This window comes from Amblyraja radiata, chromosome 25, assembly GCF_010909765.2.
Source record: "Amblyraja radiata isolate CabotCenter1 chromosome 25, sAmbRad1.1.pri, whole genome shotgun sequence".
Lineage (NCBI taxonomy): Eukaryota > Metazoa > Chordata > Chondrichthyes > Rajiformes > Rajidae > Amblyraja > Amblyraja radiata.
The window spans coordinates 16,869,501-16,894,556 of NC_045980.1; the positions used below are offsets into that span (position 1 = coordinate 16,869,501).

The window sequence follows — 25,056 nt, forward strand, 5'->3', positions numbered from 1 at the left end:
CATTCTTTCATTAAGGGTCACTTTTGTCAGGACTCCCTCACTCTGTGCTCGATGACTTGGGGATTTGGCTTCGTGTAAAACCACAAAGTCGCTCTACGATGTGTACGGCAGCCCAGACAGTTGGTGCATAAGAAAGCAAACCCATGAAATAATTTAAAGTAAGGAAACCAAAGCTGCCAGTGTTAAAAATATGCAGTGAAGTATGAAACTACTGGAGGGTTTCAGGTAATCTGTGAAATTACCAATGGTTGTGTTCTGCCCAGCTCCTCTTTCATCCCCTGGCCCTGCAAACCGCTGATGAGTTTAGTTTAGTTTATTTAGTTTAGTTTATTGTCACGTATACCGAGGTACAGTGAAAGACTCATTCAGCGGAAAGACTGATCGACCAATGTCACTAACGTCTGTGGTGATGAAGTGCTTTGAGAGGCTGATCATGGCGCAAATCAACTCGTACCTCAACAAAAACCTGAACCCACTGCAGTTCGCTTACCGCCACTACAGATCAACGGTGGATGCGATCTCACTGGCTCTCCACTCTGCTCTGGACCACTTGGACAACAAAAACTCATATGTCAGGCTGTTATTGATTGACTACAGCTCGGCATTTAATACCATCATATCCTATAAGCTGGTTACCGAGCTCTCAGATCTGGGTCTCTGCGCATCCCTCTGCAATTGGATCCTCAACTTCCTCATTCACAGACCACACTGTCCATATTGGTGGAAATGTGTCAGCCTCGATAACAATCAGCACGGGAGCACCTCAAGGCTGCGTGCTCAGCCCCCTGCTGTACTCACTCTATACTCATGACTGCTTAGCCGGACATAGTGCGAACTCCATCATCAAGGTCGCCGACGACACCACTGTTGTGGGACGTATCACTGATGGGGACGAGTCAGAGTATAGAAGTGAGAACGACCGATTGACCAAATGGTGCCAGCACAATAACCTGGCTCTCAACACCAGCAAAACCAAGGTACTGATTGTGGACTTTGGAAGGGGTAGGATGGGGACCTACAGTCCCGTTTATATCAACGGGTCGAAAGGGTCAAGAACTTCAAATTCCTGGGCGTGCATATTTCCGAAGATCTCTCCTGGTCCCAGAACAACGATGCAATTATAAAGAAGGCACATCAGCGCTTCTACTTCCTGAGAAGATTACGGAGAGTCGGTTTGTCAAGGAGGACTCTCTCGAACTTCTACAGGTACACAGTAGAGAGCATGCTGCCTGGTTGCATCGTGGCTTGGTTCAGCAACTTGAGCGTCCAGGAGCGGAAAAGGCTGCAAAAAGTTGTAAACACTGCCCAGTCCATCATCGGCTCTGACCTCCCTACCATCGAGGGGATCTATCGCAGTCGCTGCCTCAAAAAAGTTGCCAACATCACCAAGGACCCACACCATCCTGGCCACACATCTCTCCGCTGCCTTCAGGTAGAAGGTACAGGAGCCTGGAATCTGGTACATCCAGGTTCAGGAACAGCTACTTCCCCACAGCCATCAGACTATTAAACACAACTTCAAACAAACTCTGAACTATACAGCCTATTGCACTTTATCTGTTTATTTATTTTTGTGTGTATTTTATTCTATGGTATATGGACACACTGATCTGTTCTGTATTTATGCCTACCATATTCTGTAAGATTGCAAGAATTTCATTATCCTATCTGGGACAAATGACAATAAACTCACTTGACTTGACTTGACTTGACAATACGTTATTGTAATCAAGCCATTTCATGGTACAGATGCTTGAAAAAGGAATAATGTTTTGTGCAAGGTAAAGCTATTAATGTCCCATTAAAGAAAGTCCTAGCGTCACCAATGATGTAGATAGCAGTTCAGGACAGGATGAAGGGTTGTACCTGGAACGTTAAGCTGTATTTTCCCTTTGACAGATGTTAAGCCGCTGGTTTTTTGCAGTAGAGTCATCCAGCATGAAAACAGGCCCTTTGGCCCACCTTGTGCATTCCATCCAAGATGCCCCATCTACGCTAGTCCCACCGTCCACGTTTGGCCCATATCCCGCTAAACCTTTCCTATCCATGTTCCTGTACTAGTGGCTTTTCAATGTTTTTCTGACTTTGTCTTGAAACAATGCCCAAAAGTGAGCTTTTAGCCTGGCAGATTGTAAATTGGATTAAAGGATGAGATTTTAAAGGTGTTTATGCTGTGAATGGTTAAACTGGCCTTTGCTACTTCAGGAGAAACGTGCAAAAGGTAGAACTAAATGTCCAAGAGAGACTGCAGTCACTGGAATCTTGAGGGAAAAAAAACAGTGCTGGAGGAACTGAGCGCATCAGGCAGCATCTGTGCAGGGATCAATGGCATGAGGGCGGCAGAATGGCCCAGCGGTAGAGTTGGTGCCTTACAGCGCCAGGGACACGGGTTTGATCTAGACTACAGGTGCTGTCTGTACGGAGTTTGTACGTTATCCCTGTGACCGCATGGGTTTACTCCAGGTGCTCCCACACTCCAAAGACGTACAGGTTTGTAGGTTAATTGGCTTTAGGTAAAAAAATGTAAATTGTCCCTAGTGTGCAGCTGTGTTAGTGTACAGGGTGGCTGCTGGTTGACACAGTCTCGGTGGATGAAGGGCCTGTTTCTGCACGGTATCACTAAAGTCTAAAGTAAAGAGAGTAAGAGTTAGGAAGTCATGCAGTAGGCCACGTTTGGTGTATTGCATGCAGCTCTGATTGCCCTATTACCAAATAGATGTGGAGGTTTTGGAGAGGGTGCAGAGGTGGTTTACCATGATGCTGCCTGAATTAGACAGTGTTAGCTGTAAAGAGCGTCTGAACAAACCCGGGTTATTGTCAATGAAATGTTGGAAGTTGAGGGGAGACTTGATAGAAATATATAAAATTATGTGAGGCATAGATAGGATAGACAGTCAGAACCTTTTTCCCAGGGTGGAAATGTCCCACACTGGAGGGCATAGCTTTAAGGTGAGAGGGGGAAGGTTTAAAGGAGATTTGCAGGGCAGGTGTTTTTTTTTTTACACAGAGACTGGTGGATGCTTGGAACACACTGCCAGAGGTAGTGCAGGATGCAGAATGCGGGAGTGTTTAAGAGGCTTTTAGACAGGCACATGCAGGCAGAGATGGAGGGTGGATGCACAATATTTTACTCAGAGTAGGGGAATGAAGAACCAGAGGACATAGGTTTAGGGTGAGGGGGGAAAGATTTAGTAGGATCCTGAGGGACAACTTTTTTTGCACGATGGGTGGTAGGTATATGGAATGAACTGCTGGAGGAGGTAGTTGAGGCAGGTATTGTCACAACATTTATAAAACATTTGGACAGATATATGGATATAATAGGTATAGAGGGACATGGGCCAAACGCAGGCAGGTGGGACTAGTATGGATGGGCATGTTGCTTGATGTGGGCAGGTTGGGCCGAGGGCCTGTTTCCGTGCTGTACGACTCTATGACTATTAACTTGATTATGATCTTAACTTGATCATGTTTGGTGCAGACATTGTGGATTGAAAGGCCTGTCTCTGTGCTGTACTGTTCAATGTTCTATGTGATGGAATTGGTCCTGAACCTTGAGCCTAGTAGGATCAATGTTGGTGCACCCATGCAAGTGATCACCAGTACCCTGGGCGACACAGCTCACCTGCACTCAGTCTGCATGGGGTTACTGCGCAGCACACACCGCTTGCAGGAGCTGAAAGAATCTTTCTGAAATGCCCATTAACCCTATTCATGAGGAATCGTTCCATTTTGTTTCTTGCTGTGTTTCTACGATCTGTTAACAGCTGAGCTCTGAGTAAGTTCCTTGAATTTTTCTTGGACGTTTTTCCTAAGGTTACTTTAGCCAGGCCAGGAAAATGTTCAGTTTAATATGCGTGGAGGTACAGGGAAATGTGGCATGTGGGGCAGCAGTAGAGTTGCCACCATTGCAGCACCAGAGACCCGGGTTCAATCCTGACCAGGAGTGCTGTCTGTAAGGAGCCTGTGACCACGTGGGTTTGCTCCAGGTGCTCCGATTTCCTCTCGCACTCCAAAGACGTTCATATTTGTACGTTAATTTACTTTGGTAAAAGTGTAAAACTGGAGAAAAAAGTGTAAACAAAAGTGTTCCCTATTGTGTAGGATAGTGCTAGTGCACACGGTGACCGCTGGTCAGCGCGGACTCAGCGAATTAAAAGGCCTGTTTCCGCGCTGTATCTCTAAAGTCCAAAAGCTTTTGTTAGTGTGCGATCCATTCAAAGAACAGACTATACATGAATACAATCAAACCGTCCACAGTGCACAGATGAAGGATAAAGGGTACAACGTTTTTGTGCAAAGATATTTCATTGAAGTAGGATAAAAGATAGTTCAAAGGTTTCTAATGAGGTAGGTGAGAGTTCAGGGCTGCACTCTAGCTGATGAGAGGAACCTGTAGGATGGGCTGTGGCTGCAGGCAATGGTGAACCCACAGGGTTGCAAAGCACCTACTCTTTGGTGTCTTTCAGTTTCTCTCCTAAACTAACCTCATGGCTGATCCCCTGCTTTGACGTCACTCCGTTATTGGGCATCAGTCCGCAGCCATCGCTCCTACTTGTTTGAGCGTGTAGGTCCAAGGTCGGCATTTAATGGACCTGTCGCCAATGATGCAATATAAATCATTGTAATGATTGAAGGCATAAATCTTTACTAATTGTTCCCTTTTTTTCTCCAGGTGGTAGCACTTAGCAAAAGAAGCAAGGAGGCTGAGGCTGCCTTTCTTAATGTTTACAAGCAATTAATAGAAGCACCAGGTAAGGAGACATTTAGATATCGATCCATCTGTAATAATAGTGCTTCTCACGTGGCTGAGTGTCTGTGCAGACCAATTTTAATGCATTATTCAGTATCCAGCCCGGAATGTTAAATGGTATCATTGAAGCGCATTGGTTTGTGTGTTCTCTTCTGTGATGTTGCTGCTGTTTAATTTATTTTGGCAAATAGTCATTTAAGATTTGCAATGTGTGCGAGAGAGAAGCCGTGGTTTCCAAGAACACAAGGAGCAGGCATACCATGGAGTCCAAAGATGAAGTTGCTGTAAGCTGCCCGCACCGCATGTTAGTGACGGATACGTAGACACAAGGAACTGCAGATGCTGTTGACAAAAATCCCCCACAAAGTGGTGGAGTAACTCTGCAGGTCAGGCAGCATCTCTGGAAGGCAGGGATTGGTGACATTTCAGGTCAGGTCCCTTCAGACCGATTCATAAGTGATTGGAGCTGAATTAGGCCTTTCTGCTCATTGAGTCTACTCTAATTGTGATGGGGGGGGAGAGGCTAGAATGGAGGTGGGGACGGGAAAAAGCATGGCGAGTGATAGGTAGATACAGCTGAGCAGGGTTTTGATTGGCAGGTTGGCGGATGTTCATAATTATAGGAGGAGAATTAGGCCATTCGGCCCATCAAGTCTATTCCACCATTCAATTATGGCTGATCTATCCTTTCCCACTCAACCCCATTCTCCTGCTTCCTCCCCATAACCCCTGACCCCCGTACTAATCAAGAATCTGAAGAAGGGTTTCGGCCCGAAACGTTGCCTATTTCCTTCGCTCCATTGATGCTGCTGCACCCGCTGAGTTTCTCCAGCTTTTTTGTGTACCTAAGAATCTGTCAATGTTCGCCTTAAAATATCTATTGACTCAGCCTCCACAGCCGTCTGTGGCAATGAATTTCATAGATTCACCCTCTGACTAAAGAAATGCCTCCCCATCTTTTTTCTAAAGAAGCGTCCTGAGGCTATGACATCTGGTTCTAGATTCTCTCACTGGCAGAAACATCCTCTCCATATCCAGGAAGCACATTCTAAACTTACTGTTTGATGAAGCTTTAGGTTATCTGCCATGGAGTGATAAGAGTCATAGAGGGTCATTGAGCCACATAGCATGGAAACATGCTATTTGGCCCAAAGCATTCATCAAAGTTAGTCCCTTTTGCCTGCATTTGGCCCATGTCTTTCTAAATTTTCTTAACCATGCACCTGTCCAAGTGTCATTTAGGTTTAGTTATTGTACCTGCCTCAATACTTGTTCTACCAACTTGTTTGTGCTGACCAAGGTGCCCCATTTACACCAGTCCCACCTGCCTGTGTTTAGACCATATCCCTCTAATCCTTTCCAACCATGTACCTGTTTAAATGTTGTCATTGCACCTGCTTCAACTATCTCTTCTTATAGCTTGTTCCATATACTCACTATGTGAAAAAGTTGCCTCTCAGTTTCCTATTAAATACAACAATACAATACAATATAATTCAATTTATTGTCATTTGGACCCCTTGAGGTCCAAACGAAATGCCGTTTCTGCAGCCATACATTACAAACAAATAGACCCAAGACACAACATAATTTACATAAACATCCATCACATTGCTGTGATGGAAGGCCAAAAAAACTTCTCTCTCCACTGCACTCTCCCCCCCCGATGTCAGAGTCAAAGTCAAAGCCCCCGGCGGGCGATGGCGAATTGTCCCGTGGCCATTTAAGCCACGCCGGGAGATGCAAGGTCGCACACAGGGTCTTGGTGTTAGAGCCCCCGGCGTGCGCTCGCAGAGACCCGCCGCCATTCCAAGCCGCGCGGGGCGGTGCTGTAAGGCCCCGCTCCAGGAGCTCTTCAACCCCGCAACTCGGGCGGGAGAAGTCGCCGCTGCGGAAGCCCCGAAAAGCGGTTCCCTCCAGGGACCCGCGGGCTCCCGGTGCCGTCCGCCAAACCCGCAGTTGCAGCCACCGAATCTCCGGGGGTCGGGTCGCAGCAGCGTCCACCACAGCTCCACCCGCTCTGGACTCGGCCAGCTCCGCGACGGTGAGGTGAGTAGTCAGCACCAGAGCCCCCGGTCTTCCTGTTGGAGGCCGCTCCTCGTTGCAGCCCCAACGACAACGGAGACCCGACAAAGAAAAGGTCGGGTCTCCCGTGCAGGGAGAGATTTAAAAGTTACCCCCAACCCCCCCACACCACCCCCACCCCCCCACACACATACCCCAACAAAAATAACAAAAACTACATAAAAATCTCTCCCCTCTCTCCTTAAATCTGCATGCTTTGGTTCTTGATTCCCCTACTCTGGGTAAATAGACCGTGCAGTCATCCTATTTTTTCCCCTCGTTATTTTATACAGCTCTAAATGATCACTCCTTAGCCTCCTACCCTCTTAGGAATGAAGTCCTAGCCTACCCGATTGTTCCCTATTAGCTGGAGTCCTGGCAACATCCTTGTAAATCTGTACGAAGGAACTGCAGATGGTGGTTTAAACAGAAGATAGGCACAAAAACCTGGAGTAACTCAGCGGGACAGGCAGCATCTCTGGAGAGAAGGATGTGACGTTTGTCTGAAGAAGGGCCTCAACCCGAAACGTCACCCATTCCTTCTCTCCAGAGATGCTGCCTGTCCCGCTGAGTTGCTCCAGCATTTTGTGTCCACCTATCACTTGCCAAGCTTTGACCTCTGTGATATCTTGGCCATGTCCCCGTTGTTACAAATGGAAGTTCTTGCTTGGGTGTAATTTATTTTGTGTCTTCGGAACAGACTTTGGTATTCTGAATGTAGAAACAAGGCATTGCAGATGCTGGTTTACACAAAATAACACAAAGTGCTGGAGTAACTCAGCGGGTTAGTCAGCATCTCCGGGGAACATGGAGTCTGAAGAAGGGTCCTGACCCGAAACGTCACCCATCCATGTTCTCCAGAGACCAAAGAGCAGTGCTGGACTACTATTTACCTCATTGGTGACCCTCTGACTACCCTAGATCGGACTTTGCTGGCTTTACCTTGCACTAAACGTTATTCCCTTATCATGTGTATCTACTGCAAATGGCTCGATTGTAATCATGTGTTGCCTTTCTGCTGACTAGATAGCACACAACAAAAGCTTTTCACTGTACCTCGGTGCACGTGACAATAAACTAAACTGAACTGAACGCTGCCTGACCTGCTGAGTTACTCCAGCATTTTGTGTCCTCATTTACCTTCATTCTTTACCTTCATTCTTCAAGAAGTCTACTGCTCTTTTTCTTCAACGTTCCAATGATGCCGTTTGCATCTGCCCGCTCATCGCGGGGCGGTTAGGGACTGCAGTCGGGACGAAAATATTCCTCCCACAAGCAAGCTAAAAGTGTCCATCTCGAATAATGTGGAGGAGGAGCAGGAATCGTCAAGGGAAGAGATCAAGGCCCTCTCACTGTGTGATATCAGGAGACCGGATGCTGCTTCACAGCCTTACAACTCCTTGCAGCCTGTAATTACTCTTTGAGTCGATTCACACGCACCTGCATGAATGTCCCAACACCTCGACATGTTCACACATTTCCACTCACTGTTGCCACTTTGAAAACTCTGAGCTTTTTTGATTGAGACCAAAATCGCAAATTCTGAGAGAGTGTGAGGACTGATCTTAATTTAGCAAATATATGATCACAGTGTCTGTACATATATAATTAAAGTATTAAGCCTCGATTCCTTTTAAAATTGTTCACAAAGGTGGGAGTAACTAAAACGACTCGTGAGATGTGCAAATACCATAATTAATGTCAGATTTGTGGAAAGGTGATAAGTGAATTACTGCCTGCTTTTGTGACTGCTGGTTTCTCCATTATAAACCTGCTATGAATCATTCACTTTCTGCCCGTTTCTCTGCCAGTCACTTGAATTTGCAAGCCCCCTTACTGATATCAGAACTGAATATCTTCCCTTTGAGGTCCTCGCAAAGACTTTTGAGAAGGATTTGTCAAGTTGACAGGCGTCTGCGGCTGAAACCATCGCTGTAAATGACCCATCAACGTGAAGGATTAAAAGGCTGTGGAAACTTCACACTGGAATTTGAAACCAAAGGCATCAACACGGTTTTGTAAACTTTTGCAGCGTGGAGATGAATGAACATTGTGTTATCTTTCAGGTATTAGATGTTCCACTAGAATTAGCATCAGCTGCTCTGCCCCCAGGAAAAGCTGGGTTTTACAATAACCAGCTGAAGGATTTCAGCTGAAAGTTTAGTCATAGAATCATCGACCTCTACAGCGTGGAAACAGGCCCTTTGGCCCAACTTGCCCACACGATCAACATGTCCCATGTGCACTAATCCCACCTGCCTGCGTTTGACCCATATCCCTCTAAATCTGTCCTCTCCATGTACCAGTCAAAATGTTTCTCAAAATTTGAAAGTTTAGTTTAGTTTGCTGTCATGTGTACTAGGGTACAGTGAAATACCTTTTGTTGTGTGCTAACCAGTCAGCGGAAAGATTATACATCATTACAATAGATCCGTCCACAGTGTACAGATACATGATAAAGGGAATAATGGAGTGTAGAAGTTTAAAAAAAAATCCTTCCCCAGCTATGATGCAGGAGAAATGTTTTCATTCAATGGGATCGGCCAATTAATCTTTGCACAAGACCTCAAAGGGACAGCATTCAGTTTTGATTTCATATATTTTTAATGCAGAGGGCTCAGAATGTGGTCTCGCCACAGTGGCAGCCTTAAACAATCTCCCACATCCAACCCTCAGGCACATTCTCTGCTCCATGATGTTCATTTTTGAAATTTGTTTGGGTGCTTTGAAGTAGATTTTTAAAGGGCTTTGATGTATACCTAGGTTACACCTCTCCTGTTTAAAAGGTTGATATGGACACTTGCAACAGCAGTTTATGGTTCACAAGCAAATTACCTGCTGGTGCAAAAAGTGTGTTTTGCCCATAATTTTTGTTTTGTCATGGCCTTGGGATAGAGAACAGTACAGTACAGGTACAGGCCCTTCGGCCCACAATGTCCGTACCTGACTTATGCACTCTCCGGCAATTGAACAAAGTAGCATTTTTAGTAGACACAGAGAACTGCAGGTGCTTGTTAACAAAAAAGACTAAATGCTGGGGTAACACAGAGGCTCACACAACATCTCAGGACAAGATGGATAGGCAACGTTTCGGGTCGGGTTCCTTCTTTAGTAACAACATCAACGATTAGTTTCTGGGGCTTTGGTGAGGCCACATGTGGAGTACTGTGTGCAATTCTCAATCTCCCAATATAGGAAGGGTGTAGAGGATTTGGAAATGGTGCAGAGGAGGTTTATCAGAATGATACCAGGATTAAAGGATGTTGGCAACAAGGAATTGTTAGACAGTCTTAGATTGTTTTCTTTGGAATGTCAGATGTTGCCTTGTAGAAGTGAAAAAAATTCAATAGTGCATTTTTTGTCACGTATGCAACTGTACCAAGGCTGCCAACATTGGGTGGGAGTTGGGAGTGAGAAATTGCGAGAGACCAAGCTCGAAGGATCGTAGTGACCGAGGTGGGATGGAGGGTGTGGGAGGAGGGGTGTCCCCCCTCCCATTGGTATGGAGCTTTTGCATTTTTCAGCTTGAAATTGTGCAATCTGGTCCATACCGTAGCAAGTCTTTTAACTTACACTTGAATGCAATATTTATGCTTTAATTTGGATTAGCTATGAATAAGGTTAGGCTAAATTACATTCCTAATTACATTCCATAGTAGAGCCAGGCTCTGATCAACAGGTGAAGCACATGAATGATCTTAGTATATTCATGTATGGAAATCAGATTATAATCAAACACTTGGCCCATGTTGACCAACCTGGGTTTCACTGCACACCTGGTACTACTCCTAACCCTGACTACAGTTGCATACCTTCTCTCATTCCTGACCCCGAGTCCAGCCTTACACCTGACCCCCTATTCTACCCTGATCATAGCTGCTTACCTGCTTAGGTTCCCATTGTCCCAGCTTTGACTGCACACCTAGTACTTTTCCAGACCTTGACTTTTCCAAAATGCAAAGTCCAATAACTATATATTTAAGCAATATTATTCTATTAAATGTGACCTTGAGAGAACATAATATTTTCTGTGGTATTCATAACACAACAATGATAAAAAGATCTTTGTTTTGATTGCACCTACCAACATGCATACATTATTATATTACAGTTAATAATAATAATAATAATAATAATAATACACTTTATTACGGACTCAAGGTCCAGACAAGGGGCAACATTACATTAAAAAAGCATTGCATATCAAATATCATAAATACATATAAAATCTTTGTATATCACTTATAAAAAACATCATAATTTATATTAAAAAAAAACACAATACTTAAGTTAAAAATCCAGATTAAAAGATGATCAATGTCCTACAACGATACCAGTGTCTCCACAGCTGGGATTCGTAGCGTGTAGTGCTAACCCTTATGTTTGTCAAGGCCACAATATGCACATTTTTAGAGTCATTTACCCTGCAAATGAATTTATACATGTGGTGTCTTAGGATAACTTCTAAAGTACTGACTCCTGCAGCCACAAACATATCACTGGCACTACAGCATCTAGGTTGCCTTAGCAGTGTTCTCATGGCATCGTTATATGCCACCTTTAGTCTCTGCATACTTGTCTTTAAATAGTTTGACCACAGGTGCGCAGTGTAGAGTGGTGTGCAGTATGCTCTAAATAGCGACATCTTCAGTTAATGTGTACCGGGGGCAAATTTTTGTTCCATTGCTCCCCATTCCCAATTACTTTTACATTCAAGGGATTGAAATCCAAGTGAAGTTTAAATGGCATCAGAAAAATAAAACCTCCAGCATGGATGATATTCATTACGTGGTTGGTTGGAGTCAGTATCAGCACAATTACTATATTAAACTTTGAATCTTCAGATGTCCTGGTTCAAGCTAAAACTAAAGACAGATAACCTCCTCACACATTCCCCTGCAAGTATCTCTGTCACTCCTTTAAAATATGTCCCTTCTTTGAACAAGCTCTTAAACATCGTATCTGAATCCGTTTCCATCTGATTACACTCCTTGAGTAACACTCCTTGACGTATTCAATTAATAAAACAACGAGATTGGGGACATTTCTATTCAAACTGTCAAAGGAATTTGGGGGGGGGGTTAGAAATAGTCAGTGAGGTAACTCAGTGGGGGGGTTAGAAATAGTCAGTGAGGTAAACAAACATAATAGTTGAGTGGCAAATGACAATAGTGCTACCTTCCTAATATTTAACTGAAGGAAATAATGGGTTATCGGGGCTGTATGTTGTGACAGACAGCCTGACACCTTGCATTTAATTTTAATATTACACTTATCCCATCCCCTTGGATATTCTAGATGAATAAATTAAGGTATTGTCAACTAATTACAAATCAGGTTAATTACAAATCAATAACATTAGCCAACTCCGACACACGAAGCCTTGAGCATTGGGATCCAGACATCATGGACAACTGGCCTCAGTTCCCCGCTCCCATCTGGCCGTGTTCTCTGTCTGAACCAGGGGCCACGGAGCGATTTTTAAAGTGAGAAGGCTGAACGATCACTAATCACTGGCCTTGGGGGTACCCGGTGAGGGAATTGAGCAACCGAGTGGAGCGAGGGTGTGGGAGGGGGGTGTCCCCTTTCCCACGGTAGGAATGTTTTGAAATTTGATGGATTTAAATCATATTTTAGTGCATTGTAGAAGTATGATTTCAATGTTTTTTGTTTGAAGTATTTTTAAGAGGTAACTTTTTATGGGGTAACTTTTTCCACACAAAGGGTGGTGGGTGTATGAAACAAGCTGCCAGAGGAGGTAGTTGAGGCAGGGACTATCCCAACATTTAAGAAACAGTTAGACTGATACATGGATAGGACAGGTTTGGAGGGATATGGACCAAAAGCAGTTAGTGTAGCTGGGACATGTTGGCGGGTGTGGGAAAGTTGGACCAAAGGGCCTGTTTTCACACTGTATCACTCTATGACTACATTATACCTCCACCATGCATGAATGCTTCAAAATCAAGTGGTCAAGTTTTATTGCCATATACTCAAGCATAGAAACATAGAAAATAGGTGCAGGAATAGGCCATTCGGCCCTTCGAGCCAGCACTGCCATTCAATATGATCATGGCTGTCCATCTAAAATCAGTACCTCTTTCCTGTTTTTCCCCATATCCCTTTATGTCGTTAGCCCCAAGAACTAAATGTAACTCTCTCTTGAAAACATCCAGTGAATTGGCCTGCACTGCATTCTGTGGCAGAGAATTCCACAGATTCACAACTCTCTGCGTGAAGAAAGTTTGTCCTCCATCTCAGTCCTAACTGGCCCCCCTTTTATTCTTAAACTGTGACCCCTGGTTCTGAGCGCCCCCAACATCGGGAACATTTTTCCTGCAGTTACAGTAAGTGGAAATCTAGCAGGCAAGCAGGATGCTTTCTCCAACCACCCCCATTTGAAGTCTACTATCTTCCACCGTTTCTACCCAGTGCTTGGTACTGACTTCCAGCAGCCACTGGTTGTCCTCCAGGATGCACCGAGCCGCAGCCTGATCCATGTCGGTCACCTGGGCGAATCCGGGACAGAGACTCTCATGGTAGCGGCGAAACGCTTCCGACCCCTCCGAAAGGCCTGGGACTCCTGCATTGAGGCTGCTCCGTGGCCGGAGCTGCAGCGAGCGACTCGCCAGCCCAGCAAACACTCGCCAGCCCGGTAAACACTCACCAGCCCCGGCTCCCCATCCGCATCTGTCCCCACCGCTGCTTCTGCTTCCATCCCTCCCTCAGCCACAGCTCTCCAACACCCGCGGCCCATGCAGTTGATATGAGTTTTGAAATTTTTGTTGATCACAGAATTTCTCACGACAGCATGAGAAATTTGTGACCAGCGTGAGAATTTGGCGAAATGCGTGATTCTCATGCTCAACGCGTGAGAATTGGCAGCCCTGCTGTACGGTGAAATTCTCTCTGTATATATAATACACATGCGGGCGCTACCATTGTTGGCACCATTATTCAAAGTGTAACGGAGCAGTTCCTGCGAACGGACGTCCCTCTCGTTTCCTCTCCTCGCCCGGCCATCTTCGTGTCCAGGGGGTGCATCCTGCAGCCCAAAATTATAAAAAACATTGATAACGTAGATCGTCAGAAACGGTCAAATGCTAGTGAGCATAGGTTTATTGTGAGAGGGGCAGATTTTAAAGGAGATGTTACTCGGGTGGGTGGTGGGGGGGGGGGGGGGAGACAGATAAAATAGTGTCATTTATGGTACTTTTGAATTAGCACAGGGAATGGAAGGATTTGCATTATGTGCAGGCAGACAGGAGTTGGTTGTGGCATCAAGTTCAGCACAGACATTGTGGGCCGAAGGGCCTGTTGCTGTGTTGTCCTGTTCTTTGAATTCAAAAGTGGTAAATATCTTGCTCTCTGTAGAATGATCCATTTGGCATTTTAAGGATGCAAAACAATGTTGGATTAATAGTTAAAGCTCAGCAAATCTGGTTTAGTTTTAACAATGTGTAATATTGGGTGTTACAGTTTGGTGTTTGTGTTGGATGTTCTGCTGGGTTCAGTCCATGCGGGAGGTATGAGATTCTCATGTTTAAGAGCAGCCCCCCGCTGCACAGAGCACAACCCTCGGTTTATGAATAGAGTGGTTTGGAACATTTACCTTTTCAGTCTTTCTGAAAGCGATCCAATAAAACACTTGGTAACACAAGGCCAGACACAAATTATTAAGCTACTTTTACTTCACAGCAAGTGCACAGAGCAACAGTTATGATCAGCCTCACTAAGTTCAATCAGTGCAGTTTTCCTTTGCTTAATGATATAACATAATAACGACACAGCACCTCTCCACATCAGTGGCCTGTCTTGCTTGATTTAAGCAAAATAATTTCCCACTCTCCCCCTCCATACTTTCTGCTTGTCCCTGAGCGAATGTCTGTGTCAGGGGTCTGCTATGTTATTTTAAAAGAAACAAAGTACTTTTTCCCCCCTGTTCATCTTGCTCAGTAAACATCCAGCAAATACTCTGAAACACTACGGACTGGGTGAGTTGATGATTGCAAATGCCTTTGGTTATCCAGGAATCAACCTCATTTAAAAAAAAAACTACTTACATTTAAACTTTCTTTTGAACTTGGTGCTTTGATGTGGGGTGTGATTTGCCACAATGTATAAAATTGGAATCTCTACCGAGCAAAATTATATATTAAAAAAAAGAGATGATGCTATTTTCTATATTTAGTTAGGTTTAACTTTACAGCATAACACCTGGGTCATATTTAAAAGCCAGACATTTTTATTTCTAGTTTGATCAGTTTATAATAATCCCATAAAATATTCTTGTGAATTTCCATTTTATAGCCACAAATGGATTGAGCTGCATTACTCAAGGTGGCGAACCAGTCATTCTGTTAAGGTACATTCTGTGCAGTATTTATGCCAGTGTTATTTTCATCGTATGACGATATCCAGTTTTCGACAATCATCCTTCATTCAAGGTCAATTCAATCTGTGATACGAATTAAACAGTGAATAGTTTCTGTATAAGGAGGCAATTTGCAGACAGCTTCATTAGAAAATATTGCAGTAAAGTTGTGTGTGGTTTATAAAGTTACTGGGCTTGATATAATTATAGAGATTCTGCTGCTTATTTTTGTAAAGGTAATTATAGGACTATTAAATATAAATAGGAAAAGGAATCTGAAAGAAGTCTCAATGACTTCTTTCTTTCCTCTGCCTCGCATGCGTGCTTTTCCTCTTTCTCCTTGTTCTCTTAATCACCTTGTCGCTCAGAGTTTTATCCCTCTGTGTAATTAAATTTCTCATGTTTATTTGCTAATTCTCCTATCCTGTTCTTTCTATTTTCTTTTCTGTATTTGATTTTCCTTCTTTCCTTCTCTCCCTTTTTTCACTCTTCCTCAGATTTGTTTCTTGCTTAATCTCCCATACGGTTTCTCTTTTTTCATTAATCAGTTTCACAGCTCCTAATTATTCTCTGACGTGACTGTTCCTTTTCTCTGCTCTTTGTTCCACTCTTCCCTTGTTCTCTTCTTTCAATCTGTTATGATTCCAAAACTGCTTTGAACTTTGATCGCAGGTTCCAGTTGACGATACCTTAGAGCGTCCGCACTCCCTTTGCTCAATTCTGTCTCATTATTCCATTTTGTGTGTAGGAAGGAACTGCAGATGCTGGTTTAAACCAAAGATAGACACAGAAAGCTGGAGTAACTCAGCATCGCTGGAGAAAAGGAATATAGGTGACTTTTTCCGGGAAGAAGGGTCTTGACCCGAAACGTCACCTATTCCTTTTCTCAAGAAATGCTGCCTGACCCGCTCGGTTACTGCAGCTTTTTGTGTCTATCTTTTGTGATCCAACATGTTCTTTTCCAAGTGTGAACTTTTTATCGTTTGTCCTTCCCCTTGCATTTTTTAAATCTTTAAAAAAAAATCTACTCCCAGCCACTTAGTCATTTCTCTGAAAACTATGAATGAAGATAGGCACAAAGTGCTGGAGTAACTCAGTGGGTCAGGCAGCATCTCTGGAGAAAATTAATGGGTGACATTTCGGGTCAGGAAAAAAGGAAGAAATGACCTGACCTGAAACATCACTTTCAAAATAAAGCATCAGACCCTAGATAGACACAAAAAACTGGAGTAACTCAGCGGGACAGACAGCATCTCCGGAGAAAAGGATTAGATGACGTTGAGGGTCAAGACCTTTCTTCTGGGTTACTACAACTTTTTGTGTCTATCTTTGGTTTAAACCAGCATCTGCAATTCCTTCCTACACATCAGACCCTAGGGTTGGTTAACCAATCTAAACAAAGCTAATTAAAGGGATGATTTGAAAAACTGTGTTTTACTCAACTTGAAAATGCTCAGCTGCAAAGTGCCGGGGAACTCGGCGGGGCAGGCCACATCAGTGGAGGGAATGAGCAGACCATGTTTCAGGTCAGGACCAATGATTCCAATGGATATTTATTGTCACACATGCAATTAAACGTTACATAACAACATTCATTTTGCATATAAAGACACGCCGCCAGACCAAGATTGGTGCCTGATCCGTTGAGTTCCTCCAGCACTTTGTGTTTTCATCAAGTTTCCAGAATCTGCATGTTCATTGTTTTTCCCATTTTCAAGTTAACTCCAATTATTTTGGGGCTACTGCAAATAGGGCGCAGTGGTAGAACTGCTGCTTAACGGCGGCAGAGACCTGGGTTCGATCCTGATTACGGGTGCTGTCTGTACTGAGTTTGTACGTGGGTTTTCCCCTGCGTGTGTTTCCACCGGGTGCTCCGGTTTTCTCCCACATTCCAAAGACGTAGAGGTTTGTAGGTTAATTGACTTTTGTAAAAGACTGTAAATTGTCCCTGGTGTATAGGATAGTGTTAATAATATGGGAGATCACTGGTCGTCGCAGACTCGGTGGGCCGAAGGGCCAGTTTCTGCACTAAACTAAAGTTTCTAAACTAAACTTAAAGTAGGAAACTGAACATGTTACAAGGCTACATTAATTCCAGCCACTTAAATGAATTGTATTTTGCTTGTGTGCATTCAGTTGAGATACCCTTCGTTATCGGGTAGAATCGATTTGTTTTCAAATGATTTGCAGTCAGCTTTAATGATATTATTCCTTTGCACAGTCAAATCGTTGCCACTTCCAGCAGGAGTCTGGTCATTTCAACTCCATTACGCCCTGGCCTGACCTTGTACTCAACTGGCACATTTGTAGATTTGAAAAGTTCCTCATTAAGGGTAGGAAAGTGAGGTATTGCAGCACAAACTCAGCGTGCAAATCCTTGTTTGGTCTGTTCTATCAATATGAGAGGGATATTATTCAATGCACTGCTCAATTATTTCCTACACCTTATCAGCGTCCCTCCCACCCATGCCGATAGGCAGGGGTTTAATTGGAAGTTGCACTTCTCCATGAAGCATTCCTAAATATCTGGCTAAAACAACTTCTTGCTTAAATAAAGCTTACTGAAAAAGTGCAACTTCCAATAAAACCTATCACCATCAGGACTCGTGGGACTTTCTTTTCCCTGGCTTGAAGTCCTGTCATTCCAGTGACTGGTTAGCACGCACCAAAAGCTTTTCACTGTACCTTGGTACACGTGACAATAAACTAAACTGAATTAAATTCATGTGCAGCATACTCCTTTACTTTAGACTTTAGCGGTACAGCGTGGAAACAGGCCCTTCTGCCCACCAAGTATATGCCGACCAGTGTAGTGTGAAAGGAAACCGGAGCACCCGGAGAAAACCACACGGTCACAGGGAGAACATGCAGCAACTCTACCGCTGCTCCACTGTGCCGGCCTATTCCTAGCAGTTATTATTCAAGGGTTTGGTTCTCATCACGGTTTCAGGGTTACACAGTTAGTGACATTACTTGCATGCTGGGTTAGGGGCGGTGATAATTAAAGTCCCCTTGTTGAATGTCACAGCCCTCTCAGGTGTATGCTGCTGGTGAGGTCAAACTTACATCTTACCCGGAAATTGGAAACCCTCTATGCACTTCACCACCAAATGGGTGGAGACAGCTGTGCAGGTCTTCAGTGAGTCTCTTGTTAACCAGAGGACTATATCTCCTCTTCTGGGAAGGATGCAAATACCATATTCCCATTCAGTCACGGAAAATAGTTTAGGGGTTAGACGTTAATCCTCTGATGTTGTGCGTGAGCTGGAAGGGAGGAAGCACCACAACACTTCTACAAAACTGAGGATGCCCAAGATCAATAGCAAACTGTTTGTGTTCATCCATTAATTGGACCCAAGTGACTTCATTCATGAGGCGTAGTTTGCACATGTAACAAGTGACTGTGAAATGTGACAGATGATTCAAATGGATGTTATTTGGTTGTTCGTGGTGACTGAATTAGGCGAGTTGTGTATTTATTATACGGGATAATGAGATTTTTATCTGCGTATTGGGGATTATGATCCGAGTATGCTAATCTTTCTCTGAAAACTGTAACTGTGGCCCTGATTATTATTCATAAATGCGTGGCCCTTATTTAAATATTTTCCCTTGTTTTAATCCAAAACACGTCTAAAGCAGAGGACACAAAGGCAACATGCTAAATGTGTGTTGGGTTATGCATCGGCACCTGATCCTTAGCCGTACAGAGCAGGATGCGGTGAGAGAATCGGGCAGTATCAAGGCACGGCGGTGCTGCGGTAGAGTTGCTGTCTTACAGCATCAGAGACCCGGGTTCTATCCAGACTACGGGTGCTGTTTGTACAGTGTTTACACGTTCACCCTGTGACTGCGTAGGTTTTCTTCGGGTGCTCCGGTTTCCATCCACACTACAAAGACGTACAGATTTGTAGGTTAATTGGCTTCTGTAAATAGTAAATTGACCCTGGTGTGTAGGATAGTGCTGGTGTACAGGGTGATCGCTGGTCGGCGCGGACTCGGTGGGCCGAATGGTCTGTTTCCACGCTGTACCTCTGAAGTCCACAGTCTAAAATATCAGCGTTGACAATGAAAGAGGTTTTGGAATGAAGTCCAGGAACAGTAGAAGTAGGGAAGGTGAATTTCCTTTATAGGCAAAAGGATGGGGTCACACAAGAGGCTGCAGAAGCTAGATTCTTGAGCAAAACATATAGTGCTGGAAGAACTCTGAACACGTCAGGCAGCATCTGTGGAGGGAATGGACGACGTTCCAGACCGGGACCCTTCTCCTCATTGTCAGAAGAAGGGGCCTGACCCAAAATATCACCTCCACAGGTGGGGTGGAAGATTGCAACCTTCACGTGGCCCGCCCTGTTTCGACGAATGCAATCAACCCGGCGTCAAATAAAATCAAATAGAACAAGTTGTCCTACAACTTTAGGCTTTGCACGTCATACGCAAGAAGAAGAAGACCTTCACAGATGTTACCTCCCGAACATTGCTTTGCAAAAAGAATGGGGTGTTTGTCCTAGAAATGAATTCATGTTGCTTAATCTGAGCAGGGGAAGAGACTGATGTGGAGAGATGTTAGGTCAGGAAGCATTGGTGTATGTAGTTCAAATGGTTCTTGGTCAAATGGGACTGGACAGCGTTGATGCATTAACTTATTAACCTAGGACAAGGAATGGTATCATGTCCTAAACTCTGAGGCTGAGCTGGAATTGATAATACGTTATCAGGGTCAAAGCACTGTTATTGACCAAGCTTCAGTGGTGAACCAGGGTCCAGGCGAGAGGGTCTATTTCACATTTGAGGAACTTCCATGGCATCAGTCCGATTTGCATCTGACCTGTTGTGTGTGGCCTGGCTGGGGAGTTAAGGAGTGGTCGGTGTCCCTGCTCTCTGCCACCATTCTGCAGCACTATATCCCTGCACTGGAGCTGCAGGACTGCAGCGCTGCACCCTGCTGCAAAGGCTTGATAGCTTGTGCAGTGTTCTACTGCATTCAACATTCCTCCCTCCCCCCTCACCCCACACCCCCTCCACTACCCCTCCCCTCCCTCCCCCCACTCCAGCCCCTCCAGTTACTCCACCCCCTTCACTCCCGCCCCCCTATAGTGAGAGAGTCTAGAAGTAGAGGCCATAGCCTCAAAATAAAAGGACGCTCCTTTGGAAAGAAGATGTGGAGGAATTTATTTAGCCAGAGGTGAATCTGTGGAATTCATTGCTGTGGAGGCCAGGTCAATGGATATTTTAAGGTGAAATTTGATAGGTTCTTGATTAGAAACAGAAACATAGTAAAATAGGTGCAGGAGTAGGCCATTCGGCCCTTCGAGCCAGCACCGCCATTCAATATGATCATGGCTGATCATTTAAAATCAGTATCCGGTTATGTTCTTTCCCCATATCCCTTGATTCCTTAGCCCTAAGAGCTAAATCTAACTCTCTCTTGAAAACATCATTATTAGTAAGGGTGTCAGGGATTATGGGGCGAAGGCAGGTGAATAAGGTTGAGAGGGAAAGATAGCCATGTTTGAATGGCAGAGTAGACTTGGTGGGCCGAATGGGCTAATTCTTATGAACTTATGGGTCAGGCAGCATCTCTGGTGAAAAAGAATGTGACAGCAATCTGAAGAAAGGTTCCAACCTGAAACGTCACCTATCCATGTTCTCCAGAGATGCTGCCTGACCGGCTGAGTTACTCCACCATTTCATGCCATTCTGCTTCAGCTAATGTTGCCAGCATGTAAAGTTAATTCACCCACGTGTTGCTGAATAGGTTAATAAACATTTCTATAAAGTGGTTTTAATTCATGTCAGCAAATAATTACATTAAATAATTTACAACACTCCATAATTATTTGATCCAAATGCGATGCTGCCCCTCCCCCTCCCGGTAGGCATTCGACCGACACCCATAGAGACCACGGCTGAGATCTTCAATGCGAGAACCGTACTTTGTTTACAAGGCAAAGCGTTCGTTCTCACGCCCTGTTGTGACGTTCGGATTAACAGGCTGGAGAGTGTGTAGCTTAGTTTAGAGATACTGTACAGAAACAGGCCCTTTGGCCCACCCAGTCTGCGATGGCCAGCGATCCCCATACATTAACACTGGCCTGCATACTAGGGAGAATTTGCAAACTTTACCGAAACCAATTAACACACAGACCTGTTCGTCTTTGGAGTGTGCGAGGAAGCCAGAGCACCCGGGGAAAGCCCATGCATGTCACGGGGAGAATGTACAAACTCTGTACAGACAACACCCATAGTCGGGATCGAACCTACGTCTCTGGCGCGGGAAAGCAGTAACTCTACCGCTGTGCCACTCTTCAAAGGCACTTGATCAAATACAGGATAGGAGAGGTTAGGATGGCACGGTGGCCAGGTGCAGGCTGGTGGGACCAGTTCTACGAGGCAACAAGGTGCTGTGAGTCAGCAACTCTACTGCTGGTCCACCGTGCCATGTGTCACAGAGGCAGGGGATGCGTGAGGTGTAATCACAGGCGGTCACAGTCTTTGTGCATGTAGAGCAATGCCAGGCAGCAGGGCAAGATCAAATATTTCTCACGACTGTATTGGAATCAGTGCTGCATTAGCTCTATGATTTTAGTTCAAGGGTTAATAACAGAATACCAAATTGCAACCGTTGCAGACAATAAACAAGGGTTATTACTCAAATCACAGCTTCACTGTAACACTGTTACACAACTATACATATGCAGCAATAAATACTGAGTGATTTGAACAATTAGGTCACCCTTACTGCATCGCATCCTATTTGAATACTTGTTTAATATTTATGAAGTGAAGTGCTGTTCAAACTGGAGCAACTCATTGGAATAGATTTGTCATTTACTGAAGGTTACAAAGACGTATCCCATATTGCTGTCGGGTATTGGCAGCAACTTTTAGTTTCAAAGATGCAGCACGGAAACAGACCCTTCGGCCCACCGTGCCCATGCCGACCATCGATTACCCATTCACACTATTTCTATGTTGTCCCACTTTCTCATCCACTCACCACACACCAAGGGCAATTTACAGAGGCCAATTAATTGACAAACCTGAACGTTCTTGAGATGTGGGAGGAAAGTGGAGCACCAGAGGAAATCCACGTGATCACAGAGAGAGCGTGCAAACTCCACACAAACAGCATGGGTCTCTGGCACTGAAAGTGCTGTAAGGCAACAACTCTACCGCTGCGCCACCGTGCCACCCGCTGATCGACCACAGTTCTCAGGCTGTTGGACAGCAGCTGTACCCGCTGAGCCACAGTGTCGCCGCTGATCCCCTTTCCTGTCTCTTTCCTTTGTGGTTGTGACAGGTGTGTCAGGAATTCCTTTGTTGCCTTGTACATTCTTTGGCTACAATTCCTGGCAATTTCATTTAATCAGATGTGGTTAAATCTCGATCCCTCCTTCACTAAGTAGACGTTTTAATTTTAGTGATACAGCATGGAAACAGGCCCTTCGGCCCACCAGGTCCGTGCTGATCCGCAATCACCCCAAACACTAGTTTTATCCTACACATTAGGGACAATTTGCAGAAACTAATTAACCTACAAATCTGCACGTTTTTGGAATGTAGGTAAGTAAGTAAGTAAGTTTATTGGCCAAGTATTCACACACAAGGAATTTGCCTTGGTGCTCCGCCCACAAGTAACAACATGACATACAGTGACAGTTACAAATGACTCAGAAAACACTAACATTAATAATAATAAAACATTAATGATAAAACACCATTGATCAAGCATGTGAACCAACAAAATACCAGATCAAAGGGAGGCTACAGATTTTTGGCTGTTGAGTAGAGCAACTACTCGTGGATAAAAACTGTTTTTATGTCTGGCTGTGGCAGCTTTGACAGTCCGGAGTCGCCTTCCAGAGGGAAGTGATTCAAAGAGTTTGTGCCCAGGGTGAGAGGGGTCAGAGATGATCTTGCCCGCTCGCTTCCTGGCCCTTGCAGTGTACAGTTCATCAATGGAAGGAAGGTTGCAGCCAATAACCTTCTCTGCTGATCGGACGATTCGCTGCAGCCTCCAGGTATCGTGCTTGGTGGCTGAGCCAAACCAGACCATGATGGAGAATGTGAGAAGGTGAGATGGAAACCGGAGCACCCGGAGGAAACTAACACAGTAACAGGGAGAAGGTACAAACTCTGTACAGACAGCACCCGTAGTCAAGATCGAACCCGGGTCTCTAGAGCTAACAAACAGCAACTCCACGGCTGTGCCATTGTGCTGCTGATGAACATTTCCTATTTAATTTACAAGCCCTCACTGTTGGCCCATTCCAGGTTAACAAACCTGATAGAGAGTCGGTATTTAATCCGTGGATCTGTTTCCATCTGGATCAGCGCCATTCACACAAGATCTTTTTACATCACCTAATTTATATATCATTCATTACCTGCATGTACATTTTGTGGTCAGCATTGTGCAGCATCCCCAAGTGCTTTTGAAGTGCAGTTGGAGTGATGTGGACCTGACCCAAGGCCAGTTGAAGGCTTCACAAAATTTGTGACCTGGGTGTGAAATGGTCCCTCTCTTTGGACATCGTTGTTCAGGAGGCTTGTGGAAACAACACAGGTACTGCACAGCCCACAACAATTTAAACCAAACCTCTGGCCAGTGTAACGAGGTCCAAGCACAGAAATGAAAGACCGACACAGATAGTAGTAGTTATATAATCATTTTCTCCGGGCATTACAGTTATTAGCAGCCCCAAGGGGCTCATTATTACTGTGGCCAAGAATCTGAGAACTACCGTTCACCAGGACGTCCTTCAAAATCATTATATTGCAGTGTTAGGAACCCAACCTTTACATTAGATTTGTTGTGCTACCCAGTTCCCTTTGTCAATTGATTTGGTGCTTTACCCCAGAAAAAACAAGACAGTCAAGTATTACATCTTTATAGATATTGACTGGACTTGTAAATGTCTCTGTTTCATTGGAGATATTCTTTTACTAATGATCCAATATTTGATGTTGTTTCAGTCAGATGAGGTGTTTAGTTTACGAACACATCATGGATACAGGCCCTTTAGCCCACGAGTCCACGCCCACTATTGATCACCCGTTCACACTAGTTTTATGTTGTCCCACTTGTTCATTAGGGGCAAAATAGAGAGGGCCAGTTAACCTACAAATATGTACGTCTTTGGGATGTACCCAGAGAGTTGTGAATCTGTGGAATTCTCTGCCACAGAGAGCAGTGGAGGCCAATTCATTGGATGTATTCAAGAGAGAGTTAGATATAGCTCTTAAGGTTAACAGAATTAAGGGATATGGGGAAAAAGCAGGAACTGGTTACTGTTTCTGGATGATCAGCCATGATCATATTGAATGGCGGAGCTGGTCGAAGGGCCAAACGGCCTACACCTGCACTAACTTTCTATGTTTCTATGTGGGAGGAAGCCAGAGCACCCGGAGGAAACGCCTGTTCTCCAAAGGGGGAACCTGCAAACTCCACACAAACAACCCCTGAAGTCAGGATCGAGCCCGGGTCTCTGGCGCTGTGAGGCAGCAGCTCTCCCAGCGGCACCACTGTGCCGCCCTATTACTACGCATAGTGTTGATATATTTGTTATCATATATTTTATTGTCCTTTTGGTTGAAAATTCTCAAGTAGCATCCGAGGCATCATTCGTAGCCTTAAAATGTAGCCATGTAGATTAATTTGCTCGTGTTATATGATTGTAGCACAGCTGGTCTCATTAGCATGCACATAACAAATAATTAGAGCTGAATTTTGCGCTGGCCTGCCTCCTGGGCTCACTGGGTTAATTATGTCAAAGCATAATTACACTGCCCCTAGGAGACATAATGGCAGACCCCGCTGAGCATGGTCTGCTAATGATGGCGTAAAATTGACAGCAAAAAG

At 44.5% G+C, this 25,056-nt stretch overlaps 1 protein-coding gene across 1 annotated transcript in view; it reads left to right on the forward strand.

Moving 5' to 3' along the window:
• Positions 1-25,056, forward strand: part of cux2 (cut like homeobox 2) — a 277,032-nt gene that overhangs the window by 159,742 nt on the left and 92,234 nt on the right. The window contains exon 4 of the mRNA XM_033043025.1: positions 4,676-4,754. Within this exon, the coding sequence (XP_032898916.1) occupies positions 4,676-4,754 (79 nt within the window). The remainder of the gene's footprint in view (positions 1-4,675; positions 4,755-25,056) is intronic.